The sequence below is a fragment of the Sycon ciliatum genome, chromosome 4 (genome assembly GCF_964019385.1).
Source record: "Sycon ciliatum chromosome 4, ocSycCili1.1, whole genome shotgun sequence".
Lineage (NCBI taxonomy): Eukaryota > Metazoa > Porifera > Calcarea > Leucosolenida > Sycettidae > Sycon > Sycon ciliatum.
The window spans coordinates 34,362,425-34,386,281 of record NC_088646.1 but is presented as its reverse complement, the minus strand read 5'-3'; the positions used below and the strand labels follow the sequence as shown (position 1 = coordinate 34,386,281).

At 47.2% G+C, this 23,857-nt stretch overlaps 1 protein-coding gene across 3 annotated transcripts in view; it reads left to right on the top strand.

Moving 5' to 3' along the window:
• LOC135815829 (microtubule-associated serine/threonine-protein kinase 2-like) overlaps positions 1–23,857 on the top strand; it is a 32,806-nt gene that overhangs the window by 4,680 nt on the left and 4,269 nt on the right. Inside the window, exons 4-29 of one of the 3 annotated variants that reach the window (XM_065329171.1) lie at positions 564–604; positions 807–873; positions 1,672–1,756; positions 2,565–2,597; positions 2,920–2,978; positions 6,590–6,643; positions 6,925–7,027; positions 7,338–7,415; positions 7,977–8,081; positions 8,276–8,383; positions 13,163–13,304; positions 13,497–13,567; positions 13,851–13,918; positions 14,180–14,267; positions 14,454–14,540; positions 14,754–14,848; positions 15,269–15,349; positions 15,558–15,628; positions 16,080–16,193; positions 16,399–16,629; positions 17,321–17,434; positions 17,599–17,866; positions 18,203–18,516; positions 19,039–19,280; positions 20,345–20,419; positions 20,677–22,608. In XM_065329171.1, coding sequence (XP_065185243.1) covers positions 564–604; positions 807–873; positions 1,672–1,756; positions 2,565–2,597; positions 2,920–2,978; positions 6,590–6,643; positions 6,925–7,027; positions 7,338–7,415; positions 7,977–8,081; positions 8,276–8,383; positions 13,163–13,304; positions 13,497–13,567; positions 13,851–13,918; positions 14,180–14,267; positions 14,454–14,540; positions 14,754–14,848; positions 15,269–15,349; positions 15,558–15,628; positions 16,080–16,193; positions 16,399–16,629; positions 17,321–17,434; positions 17,599–17,866; positions 18,203–18,516; positions 19,039–19,280; positions 20,345–20,419; positions 20,677–21,651 — 3,769 coding nt within the window. In that variant the 3' untranslated portion in view covers positions 21,652–22,608. Of the gene's footprint in view, positions 1–563; positions 605–806; positions 874–1,671; positions 1,757–2,564; positions 2,598–2,919; positions 2,979–3,108; positions 3,489–6,589; positions 6,644–6,924; positions 7,028–7,337; positions 7,416–7,976; positions 8,082–8,275; positions 8,384–13,162; positions 13,305–13,496; positions 13,568–13,850; positions 13,919–14,179; positions 14,268–14,453; positions 14,541–14,753; positions 14,849–15,268; positions 15,350–15,557; positions 15,629–16,079; positions 16,194–16,398; positions 16,630–17,320; positions 17,435–17,598; positions 17,867–18,202; positions 18,517–19,038; positions 19,281–20,344; positions 20,420–20,676; positions 22,609–23,857 lie in introns of those variants that run through there. The other 2 variants (XM_065329170.1, XM_065329172.1) reach the window with 2 other exon arrangements.

Below are 23,857 nucleotides of genomic sequence, written 5' to 3'. Positions count from 1 at the left end.
GAGGTAAACTGGAAAACTGAAGAAAAAGACAAACATCATGGCAGCATATGAGCATGCGCGCAAACAAAACATAACGCATGACAATGACGTAACCGTTCCTTGGTTCATGTACAAACTACACATGCAACCAAAACAGTCCAACAGAGTCAAAAGGAGAACGCAAAACAAACCAAAATACACGAAAGGACCACAACAAAAATGAGCCATGAAAAGTCTTTCTTTCCAATAAAACCCGGGATACGCAACATCCCTTGCAGCAGGTACCTTATCCTGAAGTTTCACTGTAGCTTCAGGCTTCTCACAAGTAAGGAATTCCCAAATTATTTCCACAGGTACTTCTATTTTTCTTCTTTTCATGTAGACATAGCCAGTAGGAAAATCGCTTCAGTAGGATAACTGATATCATACAATGAAATAATGTAATGGTTGAAATTCTTAGAAATGTTGCTTATGATACGCCTGAAGCAAGTTCTGTTCTTCAGGCGGATTGCAGTGTTGTCTCCTGGAAAGCTATTAGCTATTAGCTGATGAATATTTGCCTTTTGCTGTGCTCCTTGATACAGACCGAAAAGTATGTATGTGTCGAGTGAAAGTGTTGAAAGAGGTAAGAAACGCTACTCTAACTAACCTGTTGTACAGTCCAGCTGTGTTGTTATGGATTGAAAATACCTTGCTAAGCCAAGTGCTTACAAATTATTGTATGTACCTCAAGCGTCCGTGAATTTGTAGCAGAATTTGTGGGCATAAGGTAGCGGAGATGTTATGATGGGCATGTGTTTTCGTATGCTGCTGCTGTTTTTCTCCAGGTCTCGCGAGTCCCGATGGCCTATCAGCGCCTCAGCTATATGCAGTGCCGCAGGCTGGTCGCTCAACGTGAGTACCCTTTACACTGTTGTAAAATGATGTGTTGTTTTCCTGTGTGATGACATTCCCCAAGCTGTCTTCGTCTAGTCGCGTGCATGTGTGTTATGAGCATATGCGATGTTGTACTCGAGAGTCCTTTTGTCAGTCTTCGTGTTCTTCCCATGGCCTTTATGTTCACATGAAGCTCCCTGGCGGTGTCTTAGTGCGAGTGTTGCTTGGTGCGGAAGCCTCTGTTTCTATCTTACAGTATATCAGCGCCTTTAAAGCCATGGCCTGATATTCGAAACACCTCTGCTTTCGTAGCAATTTTAGATGCAAAATGACCCACCCACTACGCCATGCCATGAAAGTCAAAGTCCACACAGAAATTTCAATCTAAATCCACTTGTTCACCCTTCCTGCTGGGCTTTAAGGTTGTTAGTATAATCCTTCATTTTTACAAAACATACTTCGAAAGTCATTTCATTTATGAAGCCTATGGCTTTATAACTGAGACTGGCTTTATAATCGAATATACCTCCGTGGGGTTTTAAGTTAAAACATTCCTGTACTGTAGCCCAGGCATATACAATCTGCTATAGGTGTCTCAGTCCTCATTTATTACTTCAAAAGTAAACTTACTTTATGGATGTAAAATACTCTCTCTCTTCCTCCTCCTCCTCCTCCCTCTCTCTCTCTCCTCTTCCCTCTCTCTCTCTCTCTCTCTCTCTCTCTCTCTCTCTCTCTCTCTCTCTCTCTCTCTCTCTCTCTCTCTCTCTCTCTCTCTCTATCTCTCTCTCTCTCTCTCCTCTACATTCATTACTGCAGGGCAAAGCGAGATCGCCGTTGGTCAATCACATCCTCCATGGCATCAGGTTCATCTGGGTATAACACAAGTTCTTCGCCAGCATGGGTACGTGGATGTTGGTACTTAACGGTTCATGCAATGATCTTCTCCTGCTTGTGAGCATGGCACTGGTTTGCTAGCAGTCTGTAATGTTCCATTTCCTTCAAGGTACTGTCTCGCAGAAGTCCTGGAATTATGTAGTACATACTGTGCATACCTGAGAGCAGCATCAGGGTTGCCACTTGACGTTATGAGGCGTATGGCGTTGATGACACTGACGAACTCATCAGTCGTCAACCTCTGCTAGTAAGGGTGCGTGCCTGTTACCATTATCGACAGAATCACCCTCTCCTGGTCAGAGACAGAGTGTTCAAAGTGAGGTTGTTCCTGTTCTGGTCGGGATGGTATTTCCTACGTCTACCAACCATACTGACTGAAATCCGTGATCGATACAACTTTTCTCGGTTTTCCAAAGCAAACAATTATTGTAAATGTAAGGCATGTAGTCGTGAATGCCAGAAAGCAAAACCTAGCAAACAAAAAGAAGCTTTCCACCCAGCAGATTTGATTTTCCTGTTGGGGCTTGATCCACATGGCTCACGTGCAACCGTGGAGATGGGGACCTCGGTCTTTTACTCAGTCTATATAGCATGTATAGACCTAATCGGTCGATATCCTATACATAAAACATCATTGTAGGCACTTTGCACAACAATGTGCGGATACGGTTCAGTGAGGTTGTTTCTATGGTGATTGTGTCCGGCATGTAAGGAATGTTTGACAGTGTGTATGCTTCAGATTTTTGCTGTGTAAACAGTGGCTCTACTGTGCTGATAAGCTGCACGTATGTGCTCTGTGTATTCCTTCTATACAGTCAATGTCATCATCTCATGAAAAACTTCATCATGTGAGTGTTGGCATGATTTGTCAATGCATCATAATAATTATAATCACCATCAATCCTGTAGCACGTGCATGATGCCACACATCTGTCCTGATCAATGAGTATGTGTTTGACTGTGAGTTCTGGGCAGAACTAACTAAATTTACTTGATATGGCAGACCAATGTCCTACAGACTACTGAGTAATGCGCAGCATATTGATATTGTGCTTACACATAGCTGGAATACAGCAACTGCTAGAATGCAGTCCCAGGTTCATACTCCGAGTCCAGCACCCATTCATTGTCTACTTGTACTGTTGTTGGTGTTGTGTGTGTGTTGAGCAGCTACCCAGCCAGCCCACTCACGATGACTTTCAAGGATTTGCTGCAAAGCTCACGATGAGGTATGTTTCAGCTGTGTGTGTGCTGGACCTGGGCTAGTAGTAGTGCAGGAGGCTATCCGGTAACTGTTACTGTGTTAGGAGCAGTAGTATAGTGAACAGGTAGAGTCATGATCCTTTAGCCTACTGAGTACTGTCAGGACTTCTGTAGCTTAGCCTGGTGTGAGATAGGGCTTTTGCCTGTTCGTATTGCCATGTGCCTCTGGGGTGTGGTGCTCATGGAGTCCAGTAGTACTGATAGAGTCTGTAGCATTGATGGAGTCCGATAATGGAGTCTGTTGTGCCTGCTCGGTGCCTTATCCTCATATTCTAAGCCTACCGCCTGCGGTTACTCGAGGCAGAAATCACTTGGCTCGCAGTGGGTGGAAGATACTGTCTTAGTCACAGTTAGTTTGACAAGCCAATGGAAGTGTGCCTGGTATACCTGGGTCGGTGTGGCTACTTGTAAGACTTGCCCCTGGAAGAGGAATCACCAGGCTGTTCGGACATGGTCTGGTTCTGCACAGGCATGAGGTAGGCTTGGGTGTACAAGGCCGTACATGTTTGCTTCAGCTATTCAGGTCACGGAAGAAAACTAGTGTTGAATGTTAGCCTGGAGCAAACTGAACAGCCTTTCTTAGAACTGGGGGCACTGAAATAAGCACCACAGTTTTGTACAGAGCAGGGATGTAACTCGAATTTAGCTGTATAGCAATTTATGTACATGTATTTCTTACCTTGCGTGTCATTCCCTACACTACCCATGTACCAGTATGTGTTGTGATGAACAAAAATGGATGGGTGCATGTTCATTGAGATTTTCCTCATACATTTACTGCTCTGTGCTAGTAGTAGCTGTACTAGCCTCAGTGCCCTGCTTGAACTAACTTACTTGCATACTGAACTGTGCATGGACAAAACTTGCTGGGTTCTTGTTATGCACTTGAGCTGCCCTGTGCCCGAGGGTGCAGTTCTGAGGGGCAGGCAATATGCTTCTCAAGTGATGTGTTAATCTGCAATCCGCAAAACTACCTGCTTGGGGGAGTCTTCATCCGCTGTAGTATATTGGGTAGACAGCCTGTAACTTTTCAGTCTCTAAAGTGGGAGACAGTCGGCTCTTGGGCAGCCTCTTGGGTGTCAGCCCCCTGATTTGTCAGTCCAATGGTCTTGTGCCATTTTAAACATGTCATGTTGTGACTGGTTGCTTGTGCGTGTTAGTTATTGTTGCTTCCTAGATCCTGGATAGTTTGAGTTTGAGTCAGAGTTGTGGAAAGATATCCCTGTTTGGAGGTGTGTGGGAGTAGTGACTGTCACTGACTGGCCTAGGGAGACATGCCTACACATCTAGTGTCCTTGCATCTATGCTACATTTTCAGATTAACCTACATGAAGTTCAAGGTCCTGTTATCTGGGTAGCAACTTACTAGCAAGTCTTTTTTTAACTACTCTTCCCCAGCAAAAACGGAACAGCAAGGACTCAGGTGACACTGGATTTGCAAAGCTGCCGGTTTATGCCCAGTCAGTCCTTGAGTCACTCACTGGCCCATATTCAGTTTGTACTTGAATGTCCTCATTATAGATAAGTAATACTGATTGAGGTGGATTCACCTGAAGTGCATGTACATGCTATCACAGTTTTGCTGGCTACTGCCTTTGGCATTAACCAGTAGAAACACAGAGGACTGCCGGAAATGGACTGTGAAGATGTAGTGGTCAGTGTGTGGCTGAAGTACTTACGAGATAAATTATAATCATTCTAAAAGCGTACAGGTACACAAAGTCACCAATTTCAGTCTAACTACAATTATAGTCGGGCTGGCATTGAGTTGCCCGTTGCTGGCGACTGGTGAGACTTGACACCTTACTTGGAAGTGTGAAGGGAGAGAGTTTATGGGTAATTTTGTAGCCTCACACTTTTAACTACTTCTGAAGTACAATCAATGCATGGTCCATGGAGTGAGAGCTCTTCCACCAGTGTCTGGGTGACTAGGTGTTTAGGCCAGATCACTCCACCTTCTACATGGGGGTTGATCAGTTGTTTTGATTGAGTTTTCAACCAAACAACTATAATATCCAATGACAAGAAGGCGAATGAGGTCAGAGCTATGGCGAAATGGGGAGACTCTGAAGAATAGAGACAGCAGAACATTGAACATAATTATGCTGTACCACTTGTAATATAACCGAGCCATGGGGGTTTGGCCTGCTTGGAAGGGGGGGGGGGGGGGTGCTGTGTGGTCTGAATGATTATGTGTCAGGGCACTGGTAGTGGTAGTTGATACGAAGTGATCATTTTACTATGTGACGTTCATGTGAATTCCGAGCAGTTGATCATGACCCATCATGCAATATCACAATATCCTCCCGGAGTCTAGCCCCACTGCTGTGTGCATGCATTCAGGAAGGATAGATTTTCTTGCACTGGTACTTTCCAGATTATTGCAAAGTCTGCAACATCCTTATCACCTTCCTAGCAAATTTGGATTCTGACTGTCATGCTTTGCATGTACCCTAAGACTAGCAGGAGCCTCTGGAGTAGAAAGTCTGGTCAAATTGTCCTCCGCTGCCCCCAGGAAAATGGATAAATCCCCTGCCAAGGGAAAGTGGATAAATTGCAAAGGCTGCCATTGCGTACTACCCTCTAGGACTCTGGATTATGGAACGGTGTGAATGACCCACATGCTGGCCTGAGTAATAGATTCTGCAGGGATGGTGCTCTGCCAGGGTGTTTGCTTTGGGGAGCTGGAGGTGAGGCGAGTATGTGCAAAGGCATAGGACAGTTTTAGTTTAGTAACTTATGCCGAGTCTTGTGACGCATGCACGGCTCCCTGGGGTTCCTCTTTTGTTTATGGTGTGACTGTGCTCATCGGTTCACTGGTGATATGTGGTGGCTGGCCGGTAGCTTCAAAGGACTTCTATCACTGCCCTATCACCGCCCTATCACCGCCAGGTCACCACACACTAGGTCTACTGGTTGTAATGTGAATACTGGTTATGTATTCTGTGCTTACGTCCAAGGGACAATGTCAATTACTTTGCATCATGAAAATTCACAGTGTGACTCCGTAGCAGCCTATGACACAGCTAGCTCTACTTGTACTACTTGTCAATCAAGGAGTACAATAGCTTTTACCACAAAGACCAGTTGCCTCCTTTTATGTTGTGTGTGTGTGTCGATGGACCAAAGTCATAGTGCCGGTCATTTATCCATTACCTTTACGGAGTTGTCTGCATTGAATGCTGCAACCTGTGCAGGGACTACTAGTGATTTGCAGTGGTTCAAGTGCTGGCTGCTAGGATTAATTGAAAGCCTACATCAGAGCAGTAGTAACCGCGACCATGGGTGGCCTGACGTCATGACCGTACATGTTGCTTGCATTTGAGCCCAGCCTGGCCTGACTCTCTGGGCATTTGATTGATTACTTCAGACCCCTACACTACAGACTGAAGAGATTAACTTGGTCCGTGCCTGTGTAGCCATAAGGGGATGTTTGAATCTCCCTTGCTGAGCCAGTGCACGCAGTAACCCATCCATGCATGGTGAATGTGTCACATGCATGGTGAATGTGTCAATGGGTGCATTGTGTGCTGATGGCTGTGATGCATTCTTTATGCTGTGCTTGTCTTCGTTCCAGTTCCGATGACAGTCCCGATGAGTTCAGGTTCCGCTCCAGGTCTCGCAGCCTCAGGTAACTACTTCATTGTGTAGTTCTGAACTTCACCAGACACAGTCTGCTTTATTTTTCTTACTGCTAGCCCAGTGTGTGGGTAGTTCCATTGGAATAGCCATGAAAGATGATGAGAAAACTACATTTAGGTGAGTAGGACTTTCTGTATGACACCATACTGCTCTACTCCCTCAGTGTAGAGAAGGAAATACATCTGATTTGGGCAATCTGGAATGCTACATGCAGTTTTTGCTTTTATTTTATTATTTTTGTTCGCTTGCGTTGTTCCTTTCTGACTTTAGTCCATCCAGATACCCACAGCCATGGCTGGACATGCCCACTCTCAATCGATTCTTCCGAGAGAACTTCCCGAAGGCAAAGCTTCAGATGGAGGAGAACCTGAAGGTATGGTTTACTGATAGCGTAGCAGGGATATGGAATACCAGTGGTGTATGAATTAAAACCTCAAACACTATCTTATCTTTGTGGCTGCATTGCACTTGAGCCTTTAGAAATTGTGTTTTGTGAAAGGTATGGCGGACTCCGCACAGTTTCTTGTCCCAAGAGACAAAAAGAGCACCAAGTCAATTGGTTCATTATGTTTCAGCGAGCCTTAGCCGTCATCGGTAGGAGCAATTCCCAGAATTATACGCAGGAAAAGCTCAGATGGGAAACAAGTTTTTTGTGTTTTCTTTCAATTGTTTTCTCTATCTAGGAGTACCTGGATGGAGCAAACGAGGAAATTCTTACCCATCAACATGCAGATGCAACTATTAGCTTTGTCACAAAACAGGTAAGTGGAATGACAGAGACTAAAGTACTACAGTATTGCATTTTCTACTAGGACTACCTGCATATAAGCAGGCATGGTGGTGGTGGGGCATAAGCAAAACTTCCCTAGTAGCTGCTTGTGTTTCTGAACACATCTGTATAGGTGGTGGTAATGCGGATGCGCGAACTTAACATCTTCTTTCATTGTGTTGCGCTGCTGAGCTCTCAGCATTTGGTAGTCCGACTGGCAGTAGATTTATGCAGCAATTCCATACCATTCAAAGTACCTGTAGATTAGCCAAGTAGTCTCTGCTGCAGATGATGGTTAGGACAGAAAGCTACTGGCCTCAGGTAGAAGTGTGATGAATTTATCCTTCAGTCTTTGCACATGAACTTCATCTGGATGCTACTTGCTAACATGTGCTTAGAAACATTCCCACATTGACGGAGGTTGGAAAATCTCCACTGACTAACGGGTTGACACACTTCGAATGCTAGGAAGTATGCCTGTTAGTTGTGAGCTTGCTGTGCAGTGATGCGTCGTATTCTGTCCTGGGTTTTTTTGTGTTTCTTGCCAATTCAGCTTCATGAACTTGCTCAGCAGCTGCTCACTAACTCACAGGATGGGACACTATCGAACGACTGTTTCAAGGAGAGTACAGACAACCTTCTGCGTCTGTTTGAGGAGGTCAGTCTTTGCTAGGATCAGCTATGTGCAAATGTGCACTTGTCACCTGTGCTGTTATTGTGTGGTGCAGGGGATTATTTGAACATGGATGGCTTGGCCAACTATGCGTTTTGCAGCCCATGTGAATGTCACCGTGCTGACATCAACGCTAAGTTTGTTCGTGTGTGACATTATTCCCTGTAACGTATTGGCAGATTTCGAATCGGCGGAGTTCCACCGACACAACGGTTATTGTTGTACAGCAGCTTGTCCAGAGGCTTCTCTCCATCATGTCCCGACCTGCAAGATTACTGGAGTGCTTGGTAAGTTTCACGGCGGAGCAATGGTTGTGCCGGCAGCGGCAGGCGTTTGACGTGAAAGCCGTGCAGTCTGTTCCCATTGGATAACTTTGCTGGGTAATCGGAGGTATCAAGAGTAGATGAACAAGAGTGTGAAACTCGCATCTCTTCTGCACAATCTGCTGATACCCCGGCCCACGGCGGAAATTTTTGTTGACGTCACCTTTTCAGAAAAAAACGCGCATTTTTGCCGCAGAGCAGCGTGAGAGCACATGCTGGGCACCGACCTTGTAATGTAAAGCCCAGCCAAGTGCACGAGGCAAAACTTCCCAAAAGACTCGCAGCGCGTGTGTCGTAGAAAAGATAAGGCCATCATTTTTTATAGCTATGTTTCGCGTCGTCCGCACGCATACGTTTTGAAGTTTTTCGGAAAAAAATAAAAAAATCTTACATGCACGGTGATTGTACGATCGTGCGAGTCATCAGTGGGTAAAATACAATACAAAAGTGTGGACTGGTTGCATACGGCGAAGCTGAGATTCAGAAATGGCCTCTAGGCCACCGTTGGTAAATCGTTTGTTCGGCATCTGGGAGCAATATTCTATGAGCTAACACCAGACAGCATTGATCGCCTCAAGCTGAGAGGATGCGTCGTTCCGGAGGTCTTTGCACCGCTGCTGAAGTCTGGGTACAATAATCCAGCGAAGCATAGGCACCAACGGTTGCCTCCTCTGTCCAAAGTGAATATTTACTCATGCTGATAACCCAGATGTTGTCCTTCGATGTACGATTTTTCTTTCGAATGTACACCATGCACGAGCTATTGTGCTATGTACCGTGCATACACCTCTGATGAGCCTTTTTATTATTTGGCAGCTTTTTTATTTTTTTCCACCTCTCGCATATTTTTCTGGAAGTTGAACTGACGCGAAACATAGATAAAAAAATGATGGCCTAACGTCAACAAAAATTCCGCCGTGGGCCAACCAATCCGCGAGTTGCACACTCTTGTTTATCTACTCTTGGAGGTACTCATCGAAGATGGCCGTCACCTTTTTGCAGGGCAAGTTACCCCATACTTGGCAGGTACAACCCATTCTAGTACATTAATGAGTACGACCCTACAAGGTTCCCGGCCTTTCCTGCACAGCTGGTACCAAGATTTGTACAGTTGTAATAGAATTGCCCCGCAAAACCTTACGGTACTGTCGGTCGCCGAAGAACTGGGGGGGGGGGGGGGGGGATCAGCCTCCTAGCCTAGACCGTTCTTATTTTCATGCATTACAGTCTATGCACAGTTCAGTCACCGTGTATACATTGGTACGCTGTGCTTGGTGAAATTCTAGTCTGGCTGTGTAGTGTCTGCCAGCCTGCTCGTGTCTGAGGCACTTTGGACTTACATCAGAAAGTGATACAGGCTGACAGCACTAGCGGGAGGAAAACAAGCTCTTGGGCTTACAACTCTTTACTTCACAATTCCACACAGAAATGAGAGAGAATGATGAGTTTAGGCCACACGTTTTTATATCTATGTTTCTCGTCACCCGCGCGCATACGATTCAGGAGTCTGGAGGAAAAAAAGAAAAAAATTTGCTGCACTGACTGTGCATATGCGGGACCAGCACACTCATGCACATGTACCTGATTGTACATGATGTGGCCTGGCCTGCGCGACACATGATGCGAGGTCGCCATGCAATTATTGTGCGCAATCTAGCTGCACATGCACAGATTGTACATGTGACAGAAGCTCCTGCCACAAACTACAAAAAAGCAAGAGTCCAAAAACTGTTTATGGACTCTTGATACTAGTTGCTAACTATGGATGCTATTTTGCGTGGTGTATTGGTGGATTTTAGTGTGAACAAAGGTCTATTATAATAAACTTTTTTTTATTTTTCGGTCATTTTTTATTTTTTTCCACCTCTCGCATACGTTTTTAGATTTTCAGGTGACGAGAAACGTAGAAATAAAAACGTGTGGCCTTATATAGGCCAGGGGGAGAGAGCAGCTGGGAGTGAGGGCAAAAGAAAGCAGGAGGAAGAATGGACCTAAGGAGCGAGCAACACTTATGCAACAGGAATTACATCTAAAAGTAAGGAGGAAACGAATGTGAATGGCAGGCAGGGTAATAGGGCATAAAGATTACTAGGAAGACAACTGTTGGAAGATCTGAGGAAAAGACATTTGAATGTGTGTGAGCTAGGGCTGATCAGTAACATGGATTCGGGGAAGAAAGCTGTTGGATGCATAGAACCGGGAGGGCATCTGGCACGGGATCAAAAGGGTCAGTGATGGGGAAGGGACTATACAGGAATCAATGTAATGTATTAGTACAGCACGAATGGGTGCTATAGGTTTAGCGAATTCAAATATAGAAAACAACAACAGGTCATGCCGTACCGGTCTTGCAAGCAGGGCTATCCAGTCCTAAGTGGTTGCGCGTAAGTGAGAAGCACTTAGATAGAATGTACCTGTGAAGGCTACAATAATAACTACTGGTAGAGATGTGGCTGTGTGATTACTGTTCAGTGACAGAGCTAGGGATACTACATTCGCCCCTCCTCCGTTGAGACACGTCCTCGTGTCTACGGGACGGATGGTTGTGAAGACAGACAGACACATGTATCTAGAAGTAGTTCGGTGGATGGATACCGGACCAACCTAGATTCTAGCGAAATGAACGGACCGGATCAGCTTACTTGGCCGGACTTGACAACATCATATTGATTTGACATTAGCGGCGGAGGTTGCAGCAACTGCATCGACGGGAACGTGATTACGTTTGGAATGGACGACGGACAGGATACACGAGAGCAGCAAGGCAAATGGCGAACTACGACATCTTGCAGACATCTAGTTTTCTCATCACCACCACCTCCTCATAGACTTGCAGATGGTGTTGCTGCTGTAGTGGTGGTGGTGGTGGTGGTGGTGGTGCTTGTTGGTCATCATCAACGTCATCATCGCTGTCGCTTATGATGATGACTTCTGGCCAATCGTTCTCGTAATCGCTTTCGATGGCACTGTCATCGGCCATCTTCTTCCGCCATATATATTACATCACAGTCCAACAGATACACACACACACGGAGCGCTGAAATTGGAGCCACTAAGATTCCACCGATCTTGGTGTCCGCCACCAATCTTGTCTGGGGTGGTCCACTGCCGCGGTAGAGGGGCACGCGGAGCCTGGGCGGGTTGCTGTTGTTGTCAGGCCATTTCTACATGTATGAATAACTACGTTAGGTAAGATTGGAAGGAAAACAGAAAGGACGACGATTGCGACATACTGGAAATAAAACAAGGCAACGCAAGGTAAGACCACTTCTGACGCCAGTGTAGTGTCTGCCAGCCTGCTCGTGTCTGAGGCACTTTGGACTTACACCAGAAAGTGATACAGGCTGACAGCACTAACGCTGAAATACTGGTAGAAATGTGGCTGTGTGATTACTGTTCAGTGACAGAGCTAGGGATACTACAGCTGTTCTTTGGCGCTCCGTTCTTTGGCGCCAGACAGTACTGCATGGTGGAAACTGACGCATACATCTCATTGCGCTAGACAGAGACCTGCTGCTGGAGCTGGAGCGACTGCGTATTGTTGAACCTTTAACGGCGGATTAGTTTCTTTGTGTGAACAAAACCCACACGAAGTGGATAATATTTTCCCGGAATTCGTATTGGCTATATCCCTTGATGCGTGGCAAGTCGCCAGGGAGTGCACTGGTGTACGCTTCGAACAGCTTGCACGCGTTTATCACAGAACTCCACACCCATGCTTGGTTGATCTTCATTATTGAAGCTAGCCCTTTTTCTGCTGAAGACTCAAAGGGCTCAGAAACATTGCCTTCAGGCAAAAGTATGGTTAAGCTCTAGTGCTTTTTGTGGTAAGCGCGTTCTGAAGGCAAGGCAGGCCACTACCCACACTCAGTCAGTCTCAGCACTGAACGTAATGGAACTTACTCCGGCATGGCCTGGGTGTTGGCTCGTTCTGAAAACTGAACTCTCACTCCCTCCCTCCCTCTCTCTCTCTCTCTCTCTCTCTCTCTCTCTCTCTCTCTCTCTCTCTCTCTCTCTCTCTCTCTCTCTCTCTCTCTCTCTCTCGTTCTCTCTCTCGCTCTCCTTGTGGCAGAGAAACACAGCAGCTTTTATAGCCAGAAAGCGTAATTGCAGCAACAGTAATGGTCAGGGCAGCGTGGAGCAAAGAGAAGAAAAAAGGTCAAAGTAGACATGTGGGCAGCAGAATGGGAAAGGAATAGAGATCGAACAGCTGTACATACAGACAAAAGGAATGGCATTTAGTTGTGTGTAGAAGAAGGAGCTGAATAGAGATGTGGGCAATGGGCGTACAGGGCTAACTGGGAAGACAGCTGTTGGGATTTCTAACGAAACTCCATTAGAATGTGTGTAGAGAAAGCATCTGCATAGCTCGTGGGCTGCAAGTGAAAGCAGCAAAGCAGCGATACTACACTTCTTCCAGACGCATTTTGCGGTGACGGCAAGTGCTCGTGTGGCCATACTTGTGACCTCAGCGGATCTCAACGAAATCAAATGTGAAGTCAGTCAGACTTTCATGGCTATCTTTGGTACTACTTGTGGACTGAGCCCAGGCGACTTGGCAACTCTCTGTGAGCCAGCGCTTCGGTTTCACCTCTCGCGTTGAAGTATGGGGTTGCCGGCAAAGGATTGAGGCACAGCTGCATGTGTACGTTTGTGTGTATGAGGGGGGGGGGGGGGGGTATATGTCTGAGTACTTGCACTCATCTGTATGTGTGTTTCTGTGTGTCGTTGCAACTGCGCCAGGAATTTGATCCGGAATCATTTTACCAAGAAGTACGGGTCAGTCAGGATGAGGCTCAGGAGAAGCTTGCCGCTCTAAAATCCTCTCACACCGTGCCGCGCTACATCCAGAGTCGACTGAAGCAGCTGGAAGAGGGTGCCGATGGTATGGAGCGGCATGCGTTATGTCTGGCAATGAACATTTTATGTTTCCTCCGATGCACGTAACTATTCCCACCAGTATTTGTAGTTATCAGTCACTTACTGTTATCTTTGAAGATGACATCATCCCCGCTCTTCATTGTATGTGAAGTGCACAGTATGCAGATGCCATGTTGGTGTTCTCTATCTGTATCAGGTTTTGTATCGCGCTGCATGTCCCCCGCGATCAGCAGAAGTTCTTCGCCAGTCCGAGAAGGTAGTGTGGAGGTAAGGTGACATGGAGCTGCGAAATGTCCACTGGTCCCGTCTTTCTTTTGTTGATATCTGTATGACCCCAGGGTGCGTGACATGTACATACCACATTGTACTTTAGCCCACAGGGAGATATTAAATAGTTACGACTCCTAGTCTCATGTATGATGGCGGTAGCAGCAGTGAAGTGCCTTGGAATCCATCCACAGGGCAGTTACATGTAAACTCCAAGATGCTCCCCATGTGTGATAGTCCGTTTCTGTGCAATTTTTCACTTTGGTCTTCCCGTTGATGACAGGAGGCATCGTCCATGCCCAAGGAGGAGTCTTTTGAAATGGTGAAGCTCATCAGCAATGGTGCTTACAGGTATGTGATAGGAAGCCAGCCATTTCTGTAGTGTGCTACAAAAAAAAAACAGGTTTTACCAACCAAGATGAGCTAGGTTTGCTCTGGCAGTGTTACCAATTCTTTGGTAACCAGTGGATTCCTATGCTTATGGGCTGTGGAATGTATACATGTACGCCATCCCTCTGCACAGTGCTTGGTGCAGGTATTCTGTGTGTATCTGTGTGGTTATTAATGCACTGTGTGTGTCACTGTGTGTGTCTGTGTCTTTGTGTCGGCCAGTTCGGTACACTTAGCCAGACATAAAGACAGTCAGAAATTGTTTGCTATGAAGAAAGTCAGCAAGATCAACATGATTCGCAAGAAGCAGGTAAGTTTACTAGTTGTTAGTTCGGCCATTGAGTGAGTATGGGGGCTGCTGCTCAATTTTACTTTCATGTGGGCTAATGCACTATGTCTCAATACATAGCGAATCACATAACTTGAACTTCTTCATTCACTCTCCTCTGTAAACTATGTGCGACTTTGTTCTCCACTTCTGCCTGTTTCTCTGTAGGTCGAGCAAGTATTCTGTGAACGGGACATCTTGACATTTGCAGAGAATCCGTTTGTTGTCAGCATGATTTGCACTTTTGAGACTAAGGTAATTCGCTGGTGATTATGATCTAAGGGTCCATAGGGCTGTTTCAGTATGTGACATCTGACTGAATGGTATGGGGGCTTCTTTTGCAAGACTCTAAATGTCATTGTACACTCCCTAGAGGAAAGCACACTTCAGTCTGAACCTATGGTCTCTGTTCTATTCTGTTGTCGACTCAATGCGGCTCTGTCTGTCAACCTGCCTATTATCTTTCAGACTCATCTGTGCATGGTGCTGGAGTACGTAGAAGGCGGCGACTGCGCTACTCTGCTGAAGAATATGCAGGGACCAATTCCGCTTGAGTTAGCACGGTAAGCCCGAACAATGGCTTTGTTACTAGTGAGCAGCTCTGTTGGTGCTCACAGGGATCTTTAATGGCCAACCCGATTGAATAGTCGGTGATAACATGGATGTGTGATGCTTCACTTTCTTCTGCATGGTTGGCCTGTGTCATGCCATGGTGTATGTTAGTGCGGTAGTATAATTATTATGCCTGTAGCATTAGAATTGTACCCTGTGCTCTTTTCCTTGCAGCGTATTTGACTGTGTATGTGTGGCTGGTTGTGCCCATAGGTGGTCCGTGCTGCTCTTTTCATGTTTTGTACTACTTGTGTCTGCTTGTTTTCAGGCTGTGAATGAACCACGTCATTATGGGACATCTATATGTGCGTAGCAAAACCGTGCATATGCCCTTCTGTGTTTCTTGTGCTGTCTGTTTTGCTGCTCTGCAGGCTATATTTTGCGGAGACTGTGTTGGCACTGGAATACCTGCACAACTACGGTGTGGTCCATCGCGATCTAAAACCAGACAAGTATGTCCCAGCGTTCTTTTGTAACAATACCCCCCCCCCCCCGGTCAATCCCTGAACCTGGTACCGCTATACTACCCTCAACACAAAGGGGCTGTGGTTACTTGACTTGGCAGGTGATTTGTTTGCAGGTCCTGCTGACCCGTTTGGACCCAGTATAGGATCATATATCTCAACAGTGCTGTTTGTTTGACGCTGTTTCCCGTCACAGCTTGCTGATAACATCAGAAGGCCACGTCAAGCTGACTGACTTTGGCCTGTCCAAGATGGGTCTCATGAGCTGTAAGTTTGTATATGGCTCGTGCTTCAAGGTAGCGTGGTAGCAGCATCTGGACTATAGGCCACATAGGTGGACTTCATTAGAAATAGGTCCATTGCCTTGCAGGCTGCCAGTAATGCAAAAATTGATAATGCTTGCTCATTACGCACAGCTGGGAAAGATACTTGTACTAGCGGCATTACCTTGTCAAGCCCTGGGGTCTAGCAATGGACAATGAATGGTGCTGAGCCGTGTAATATTTTGTGCAACTATGGCAAACGCAAGCAGCGTGCCGTGCCGGCTGCGGTGAATGCTCTATTCAAGTACATGTATACGGGTTCCCTTCGTCAGAACTATGTTGTGCTAATGTTATACTCATAATTATACAAACGTAGTTCCAAGGTGTACTTGGAACAGTGTGGCTAGTCATTATCATACATCACTCAACTCGTATTAACTTTTGTTCCTCTGTAGATGCCACGACAATGTATGAAAGCGGCCTTGGAAAGCAGCAGATCTTCACGGACGAACAGCTGTACGGAACACCAGATTACATTGCACCGGAGGTCATTCTCAGAAGTGGTTATGGTAAGTGGTCTAATGTTGCCGGCTGTGGTCGCACGTGTTGCTACCTTTGAACAAGTGTAGGGAGCTCTTCCAGATACAATACTATGGTTCAGACGTGTGAACAAGAAGTCGCTCGGGGATTACGGGAAGGTTGCCGGTGGTGTTTTATTGAACCTTTTTTTTTCGTGCATTGAGCCTGTCTGTGTTATCCTGTGCGCGATTGCAGGTTTTCCAGTGGACTGGTGGGCTATGGGAATCATTCTCTATGAGTTCCTAGTCGGCCTTGTCCCGTTCTACGTCGAAAGTGGCCTAGTTGATGAACTGTTTGAGCAAATCACGGCTGAAGATGTAGAGCCTGACTTCCCCGACGATCCACCGTTGCCCGATGAAGCAGTGAACCTCATCAAATGCCTTCTTGTGCGAACTCCGACGGAACGCTTGGGATCCCATGGACCCGGTATGTTGCGGTCACACGTATACAGACACACATACACACCCCTGTCACACATACCTGTACATCCACACACACTGCTGTTTCAATGCAGATATCACTAGAATAAACCCAACTGTGATACAGTTTAGTGTTCTTTTGCTTGTACGACAGCCGTCAATGGAGCAAATTCTATGAGATGACAACACGATAGCAGCACGACTGTCTGGTGCAGATGGCTTTGAAACACCCCAAATGTATCATCCGGGGTGAAGTTCCTAATTCGTCCCATGATTACGTGACGTTTCTGTCTCAGAAATGTCTTTTTGAAAGTTCCACATACTAGGTAGGCCAAGAACCCCCCCCCCCCCTCGCACTACTTGTGGTGGTGGCTACTAAATAATAGCGGCAAGAATTTACCTCTTGATGAGTCATACATTTTACCTTCCTCTCTCTCTCCCTCTCTCCCTCTCTCTCTCTCTCTCTCTCTCTCTCTCTCTCTCTCTCTCTCTCTCTCTCCCTCTCCCCCTCTCTCTCTCTCTCTCTCTCTCTCTCTCTCTCTCTCTCTCTCTCTCTCTCTCTCTCTCTCTCTCTCTCTCGCTCTCTCTCTCTCTCTCTCTCTCTCTCTCTCTCTCTCTCTCTCTCTCTCTCTCACACACACACCTCTTCTCCTTTTCTTCTTATTCTCCTCCTCCTCCTCCTTTTCCTGCTCCTCCAGATGACGTGAAGAAGCACTTCTTCTTTCAACCAGTAGACTGGAGAACACTGTTGCTTCAAAAGGCAGAGTTTGTGCCTCACTTGGACAATCCAGAAGACACCAGCTACTTTGATCGTAAGTCTCAGTCCGCAGAGTATGTTGAGCCATGCTGATTGGCCCATCATATTTGGCTACTATGCCGAGGCCATGTTAGAATGCATCCTTTTGGAAGTGTCCTATCCCTCACCCAGTTGAATATGATCACCTGTGCTTTGCTGATTTTGTTTACTGCATCGCAGCACGCACTGATCGCTACAACCACACACTGGAGGGAGAAGAGGAGGTCGACGGCCCCATCGATCTGGACAACTCCTTCCAGGGCTTCACATCGGTATCTCCCAGGTTCATGGCTATCAACTCGCCCAACAATAGCCGGCGCACAAGCAACTCCGATCAGCCCGACTTGCTCAGCGATTCTTCATCTCCCAGTCCTCATCGCAGTCTATCGAAATCCATGAACATTCACTCTCGCTCGCTCTCATCCTCTTCCACCACCAGCACTTTCAAGTACGTACTGTTAGTGTTTTCAGGGACCTGTGTGAACTGTAGGATCTTGTTCTTTTCTCTGAATTCAATCCGACAGGCCATTGGGTATTCCTCTGACTACAGATTATGCTGAGCCTGAAGGTATCACTATGTATGCACACGTTGTATTATCAAGGGAATTCTGAAAGAAGGTGATTTTGCAACTCTAGGGTGGTGCCGAAGCAGTAGCCACTGCATAACTTATGGTAGTATGTGCATTGATGAAAGTGCAACAATCCACTGATCACAATTCAGATTTCAAAGGCTCTTTTCTCTTCACGAACTAACTCGCAGTTGATGTATTGCTTATGGCTGCAGGCAAATTGCTGAGGGTGATGAAGAGCATGTGTCAGCTCCCGACACGCCAGAACTGTTGCTTCAGCCGCCTACTCCCAGCGAGACACCACTGCGGTTCTCCTCGCCCCAGCCATCACCCTCCGCCTCGCCAATACCGGGTAGCCACACGTCAACGCCCAGTGCGTCGTCTAGTGTTCCTTTTTCTGCCCCCGCTGACAGACACCAGAAGCCCAGAGGAAAGTCGTCCGTGCACAAGCCACCGGATCTGAAACTGAGCATGCCGTCGTCGGACAAGGGCAAACGCAGCAAGTCATTGGAGGAGAATGGAGAGCCAGGTAGGTCCAACACATCCACAATAGACATCCACGTACTGGTGTTCATGTTCAGAAAATGCAATCGCTTCTCTCCACTTGTACACGGCGTGCTTGGTGCGCAATGGCATGCATAGCATACAGCCACAGAATGTAGAATGAACAATGACTTTGTGTTGGTGGTGGCGGTGGCGGCTTTATCCTCTGGGGGAGCTTTCACTGGGAGTTAAATAATTATAATCGGACTAGGAAATACCGAATCTGGCAATGACAGCTAACAGCGTTGCCCCGGGGGCAGCATGTGTCCAGAGTGCCAGCATCGGTTGTAGTGACAAATTGGAAATAGGACATGTTTGCCTGCCTGCCTGCCTGTTACAAGACAAGTAAGGGGTGATGCCTGCCTGTTGTAGATTATTGTTACTATAGCCAAGCTTCACAGTGGTAATATTATAAAATCAAAGGCAATCGCAATATACTGCCACACGGCCTGATGCTAATGGTCGCGGTTGATATGGCATTATGTGCTATGTGCTGTGTGCTGTGTAGGTGTGAGTGTCAGTCTGCCCAATAGCCCCAAGCCGAATATTGTTGGCAGCAGCATGGCCATGAACAGCATGCAGGCAGCAATCGCCTCCATCTCATCCAGCCTGCAGTCGGTGGGTAGCCCACGCTCACCGGCTGCCGTCTACACGGTGGAGAGAGGACCGCAGGGTTACGGCATGGAGCTCAGAGCCATCCGTGTCTACCTGGGCGAGTCCGATAAGTACTGTGTGCAGCACATCGTCAAGGTCAGTGTCTTCCCCCTCCCCTGCGCCAACACTCCAGTGTCTGTACTGCTGGTCTAAGCTAGGCTTTACGGTTGACAATTGCTCCCTGGGTGTAGCAGGTGGGGGTAGTTCACATGCAACAGTGCTTGCTGTCGTGTAGGCTACTGATATGCATGTCGTGCTTACCACATGTGCACAGTGGATCCAGGGGCGTCGCACACGGTACGGTCACTACGGTATTGACCGTACCACTTTTTGCCCCAGATACCCGTGAGTCAACAAAATACACTGATCTGGGATCTAAAATTCCAAAATTTTCGGCTCAGCCACCACTCCCCCACGAGTCAATTGTACTTCAGATGGCTGACCGTACCACACTAAAATACCTTCCGACGCCCTTGGGATCATACATCGGGTCGGCGAACCACGCTTAGTGTGCCTGTACTGATATTCACCGTACTGTACACGTAACCTTCCATCCTGTGGCAGATCTATGTGCATGTCATCCAACGGGAGAAGTCTTGGTAATTCTCTACTCCAGTAGAGCTTTACCACTGTGCTTTCTTGCCATTATGTATGATGGCATGCAATAAATATTTAAATGCTGAAATGTGTAATATTATTAGCTAATGTCCGTACTCCTCGGTGAGGTTACTGTTGTTAGCCTCCAGTCAAGAATAACAGCTAATACCTGGCCGTTGTATGTCCGTTTTCCTGACATTCTCTCCGTGTGAATGCATGTCTTAGTATGCATGTTGCAGGTGTGGCTGTGTGTAATTGTGGGAAGAGGGTCTATGGTCGTGTTCTCATTGTGTTTCATTGCCTAGATATTTGCTTTTAAGATGTGTGCATGTGTGAGTGAGTGAGTGTGTACATGTATACGTACGCGCGTATGTGTGCGTGCGTGCGTGCGTGTGTGACCTGCTAATGAGTAATGAGTGATGGTGCTAACTTGCTAACCCTGCTGACTCGGTAGCATACATGTGTGTGTGTGTTTATGTTTATGTGTATACACTTGCTGTATCCTATATATAATGCATGGGTACTGTTGCTACAATGATGCGCATGCTGGCAACTCGGCACAGGACGTTGTGGAACGCGGAGCAGCGTGGTCAGCGGGCATTCGAAGCAATTACTTGATCACTGCTATTGACGATGTGGTGAGTTCAACATCCTTCCCTTTGTGCACGTGCTATTCTGCTGCTGCTCCTGAATAATGCAGTGCACGCTTCACCTCTTGGCATCGATTACGAAATGCTCTGCACTTGTCCTGCTGCGAATATACGGGCATACCGTCATGTTGCTTGCTATACTGCTCCACACTTCTCTGAGTGCATGCATTGAAGCATCAGTGTCCTTATTGAGCCGTCTTTGTGTGCTGCTGCTGCTGCTGCTATCTCCTTGCTGTGGTGCATAGCCGGTGGCTGGACTCAAGCACACGGATGTCGTACACTTGCTACTGGCTGGTGGCAAGAAGCAGGTTACGTTCAACATGGTCCACCTCGAGGAGACCTCAATCACATCCGGTGGCCGCAAGCGTACACCGTCTCATGCGCACCGTTTGAGCAGCAAACAGGAGCTGGGCTTGGGCAAGCTCTTTCGCCAGACCAGCGCCAAGAAGTCTCGCCAGCGCATGGCCGCACTGTTCTCACTTCGTCACGGCCGCAAAACAAGAGATAGCAACGCAGCTGCACAGCCGCCTGCTGCTGGTTCGTCCGCCGGAGGAACCTCTGCGGCTGGTTCATCGAACACTCTGCCACTAACTCCCAGTGGAAAGGGTGCCATTTCAAATTCCATCAGTAAGCTGGCCCGTATGATAGTGAAGCCTCGTCGCCGATCTTCAGTTGCCAGCATGCCAGTATCTCCCTTGGCTAGAGCACCGTCACCAGGTAGCGTTGCATCGCCGACTAGCAACAGTCCACCGCTGCTGCGTGCCAGTTCGCCACTGGTCCCACTGGCACCAGCACCGCACAGCTCCGTGGCGAGTGCCGTGAGCCAGTCTCACATTCCTCTTCGCAAGACGATGAGCGCATCCGGCGTAGCGACGTCGCACACCCTGCCGAGGCATGCGGGCAGTGCACTGCTGGATGTGCCGGCGTCAAAGAACACAAGCTCACCACTGCTGCGGAGAACCCTATCACCTGATCATGGCTCCTCGCCAGAAAACTCCCCGACGCATAGCAGCAGTAGTGGCAGTAGCTTAGATAGTGTGTCCCCTCTTACAGCCAACTGGGGAGGAAGTCAGCCCACTTCCCCTACGTCCACTTCAGGTCCGAAAGCCAAAAAGGCACTTCGACGAGCCAGCACTCTCTCACCATCTCATTCCCGGCCTGCCAAACACCAGAGGAAAATCTCTTGGCAGGAAAAGACGCAGCGCTTTGAGGACTTGTGATTAGACTGAGAAGCTCCCTCAACTGGGGACCCACTGGCCTGGTGTTGTGGCCTTCCTCAGAAGCGTGCTAGCTGCCCGTGTTTTGAATGATTGACAGAAAGCAGAGAGGTGTCCTGCTGTTTGGCCTGGCTGCGGCACAGTCATCGGGTTGTTGTCTGTAACAGGTATCAAGTTAAATCATCGGCATGCACCTCCACCTTTTGCTCCACCGACAGTAGCAGCACACAGACGCTGTGTACAACAACTGACGTCTCCTGGGACGGCACCTCAAGGTGTAGTCTTGTGGCCGTTGTTGCTTTGTAGAAGAAAGTGTCTGCATCCAACAAACCACTGCAGAGTAGTTGCTAAAAGGCCTCACTGCCTTACACGAATGCCCAATGCGGTATTGAATACAGTTTGCATAGATACGAGACCATGCGTGTACTGATAACCATGCACGTACTAGTGCACAACTGGACAGATTTGAACTGATAACAACCTAAATGACTGTTGACATTTTGTTTGTAGATAATTCCTTGTATTCCTCGCGTGACTGAGCACAAAGACAGCCACTGTCAGTGCTTCAATTCTGTATTATTTGTTGATATTCCACTCTGTCGTACATGTCGCGCCGTGCAATTTTAGTGTTGTGTGGCTGCTAATCCCGTTGCTTTCTTGAATCTTGAGATGAGAGGTTGTCGCTAACTGTTTAGCATGCATAATTGTGGTTGTGTGTGAGAGCGTATTTGAACATGTCAAGTCTGTTGGTTTTCCTCCTCTTTTGTTTAAAAAAATTGCAACATCCTATCCGCCCTATTACATTCTCTCACTGTTGAAGACATCAGACATTCGTACCTGGAGTACCTGCGCCACATCTTCATTTTTCCTACACACATACACTCACAGACGAGATGAGACATTGTTGTGAGAGGTTCGTTGACGTGACTAACTTTACAGGTACTTTGCCTGGATGCCATACTGATTTGAGTTCGTGATTTGCAGTAGGTAACACTCGACTACGAGTGTACTCCTGCGGCCGTGCGTGTGTGTGTGCGTGTGCGTGTGTGTGTGTGTGCGTGCGTGCGTGCGGGCGGGCGGGCGAGCGTGTGTGCGCGTGTGTGGATGAACATTTACATGTATACAGTGGACACGAATGTTTGCGGACCGGGGAATATTTCCCTTGTTATGAGAAGTTCGTATCGGCAGACACTTGTCCGGTTTCAGACATGTATTCCGCTCTAAATCTTCATGCGTGTTAACCCGAGTTTTGTACCGGTACCGTGACATACTATGCATGTTCTTGTGTCCGTGACGTGAGTTGCGCACAGATCATTCAGAAAGCATGCCCGTATTATGCACATGGGTTCATGTGAGTAAGAAAAGTTGTGAATCTCTGCAGCCATGTTGTGAATGATGGTTTGATTTGTACTTGAAAGTTGAATTCTAAATTATTGGTGTGTGTGTGTGGGTGTGGGTGTATGTGTGCATCTGTGCGTGGTTGTGTCTCTACATGTGTGTGTGTGTGTGTGTGTGTGTGTGTGTGTGTGTGTGTGTGTGTGTGTGTGTGTGTGTGTGTGTGTGTGTGTGTGTGTGTGTGTGTGTGTGTGTGTGTGTGTGTGTGTGTGTGTGTGTGTGTGTGTGTGTGTGTGTGTGTGTGTGTGTGTGTGTGTGTGTGTGTGTGTGTGTGTGTGTGTGTGTGTGTGTGTGTGTGTGTGTGTGTGTGTGTGTGTGTGAGAGAGAGAGAGAGAGAGAGAGAGAGAGAGAGAGAGAGAGAGAGAGAGAGAGAGAGAGAGAGAGAGAGAGAGAGAGAGAGAGAGAGAGAGAGAGAGAGAGAGAGAGAGAGAGAGAGAGAGAGAGAGAGAGTTGGCCAGGCTGAGTAAGTTCAGTTAATGGATACTGTGGCATCACTGCTGGCAGGTGAAAGAAACAGTATAACCGATATGTACTACTAGTACACATCAGCACTGCGAGTAGGGTTGCTCTTTTGCTATTTCACCCCCATCATGCACCATCTCAACCACTACTTGAAATGATAACTGCTTGAAATATTGCTGTCTTACCTTCTACCGTGCATACATCAATACAGGTCGGTTGAATGCTGTGTATGTCAAAGACAGTGATGTCGTAAACAATCAGTAATAACGTGGGCATGATGTGTCATTGATCAACTTGTGACATGGCATAAGCCAATGCATGTGTGGAGTGTAGGGTTGGTACATGCATACCG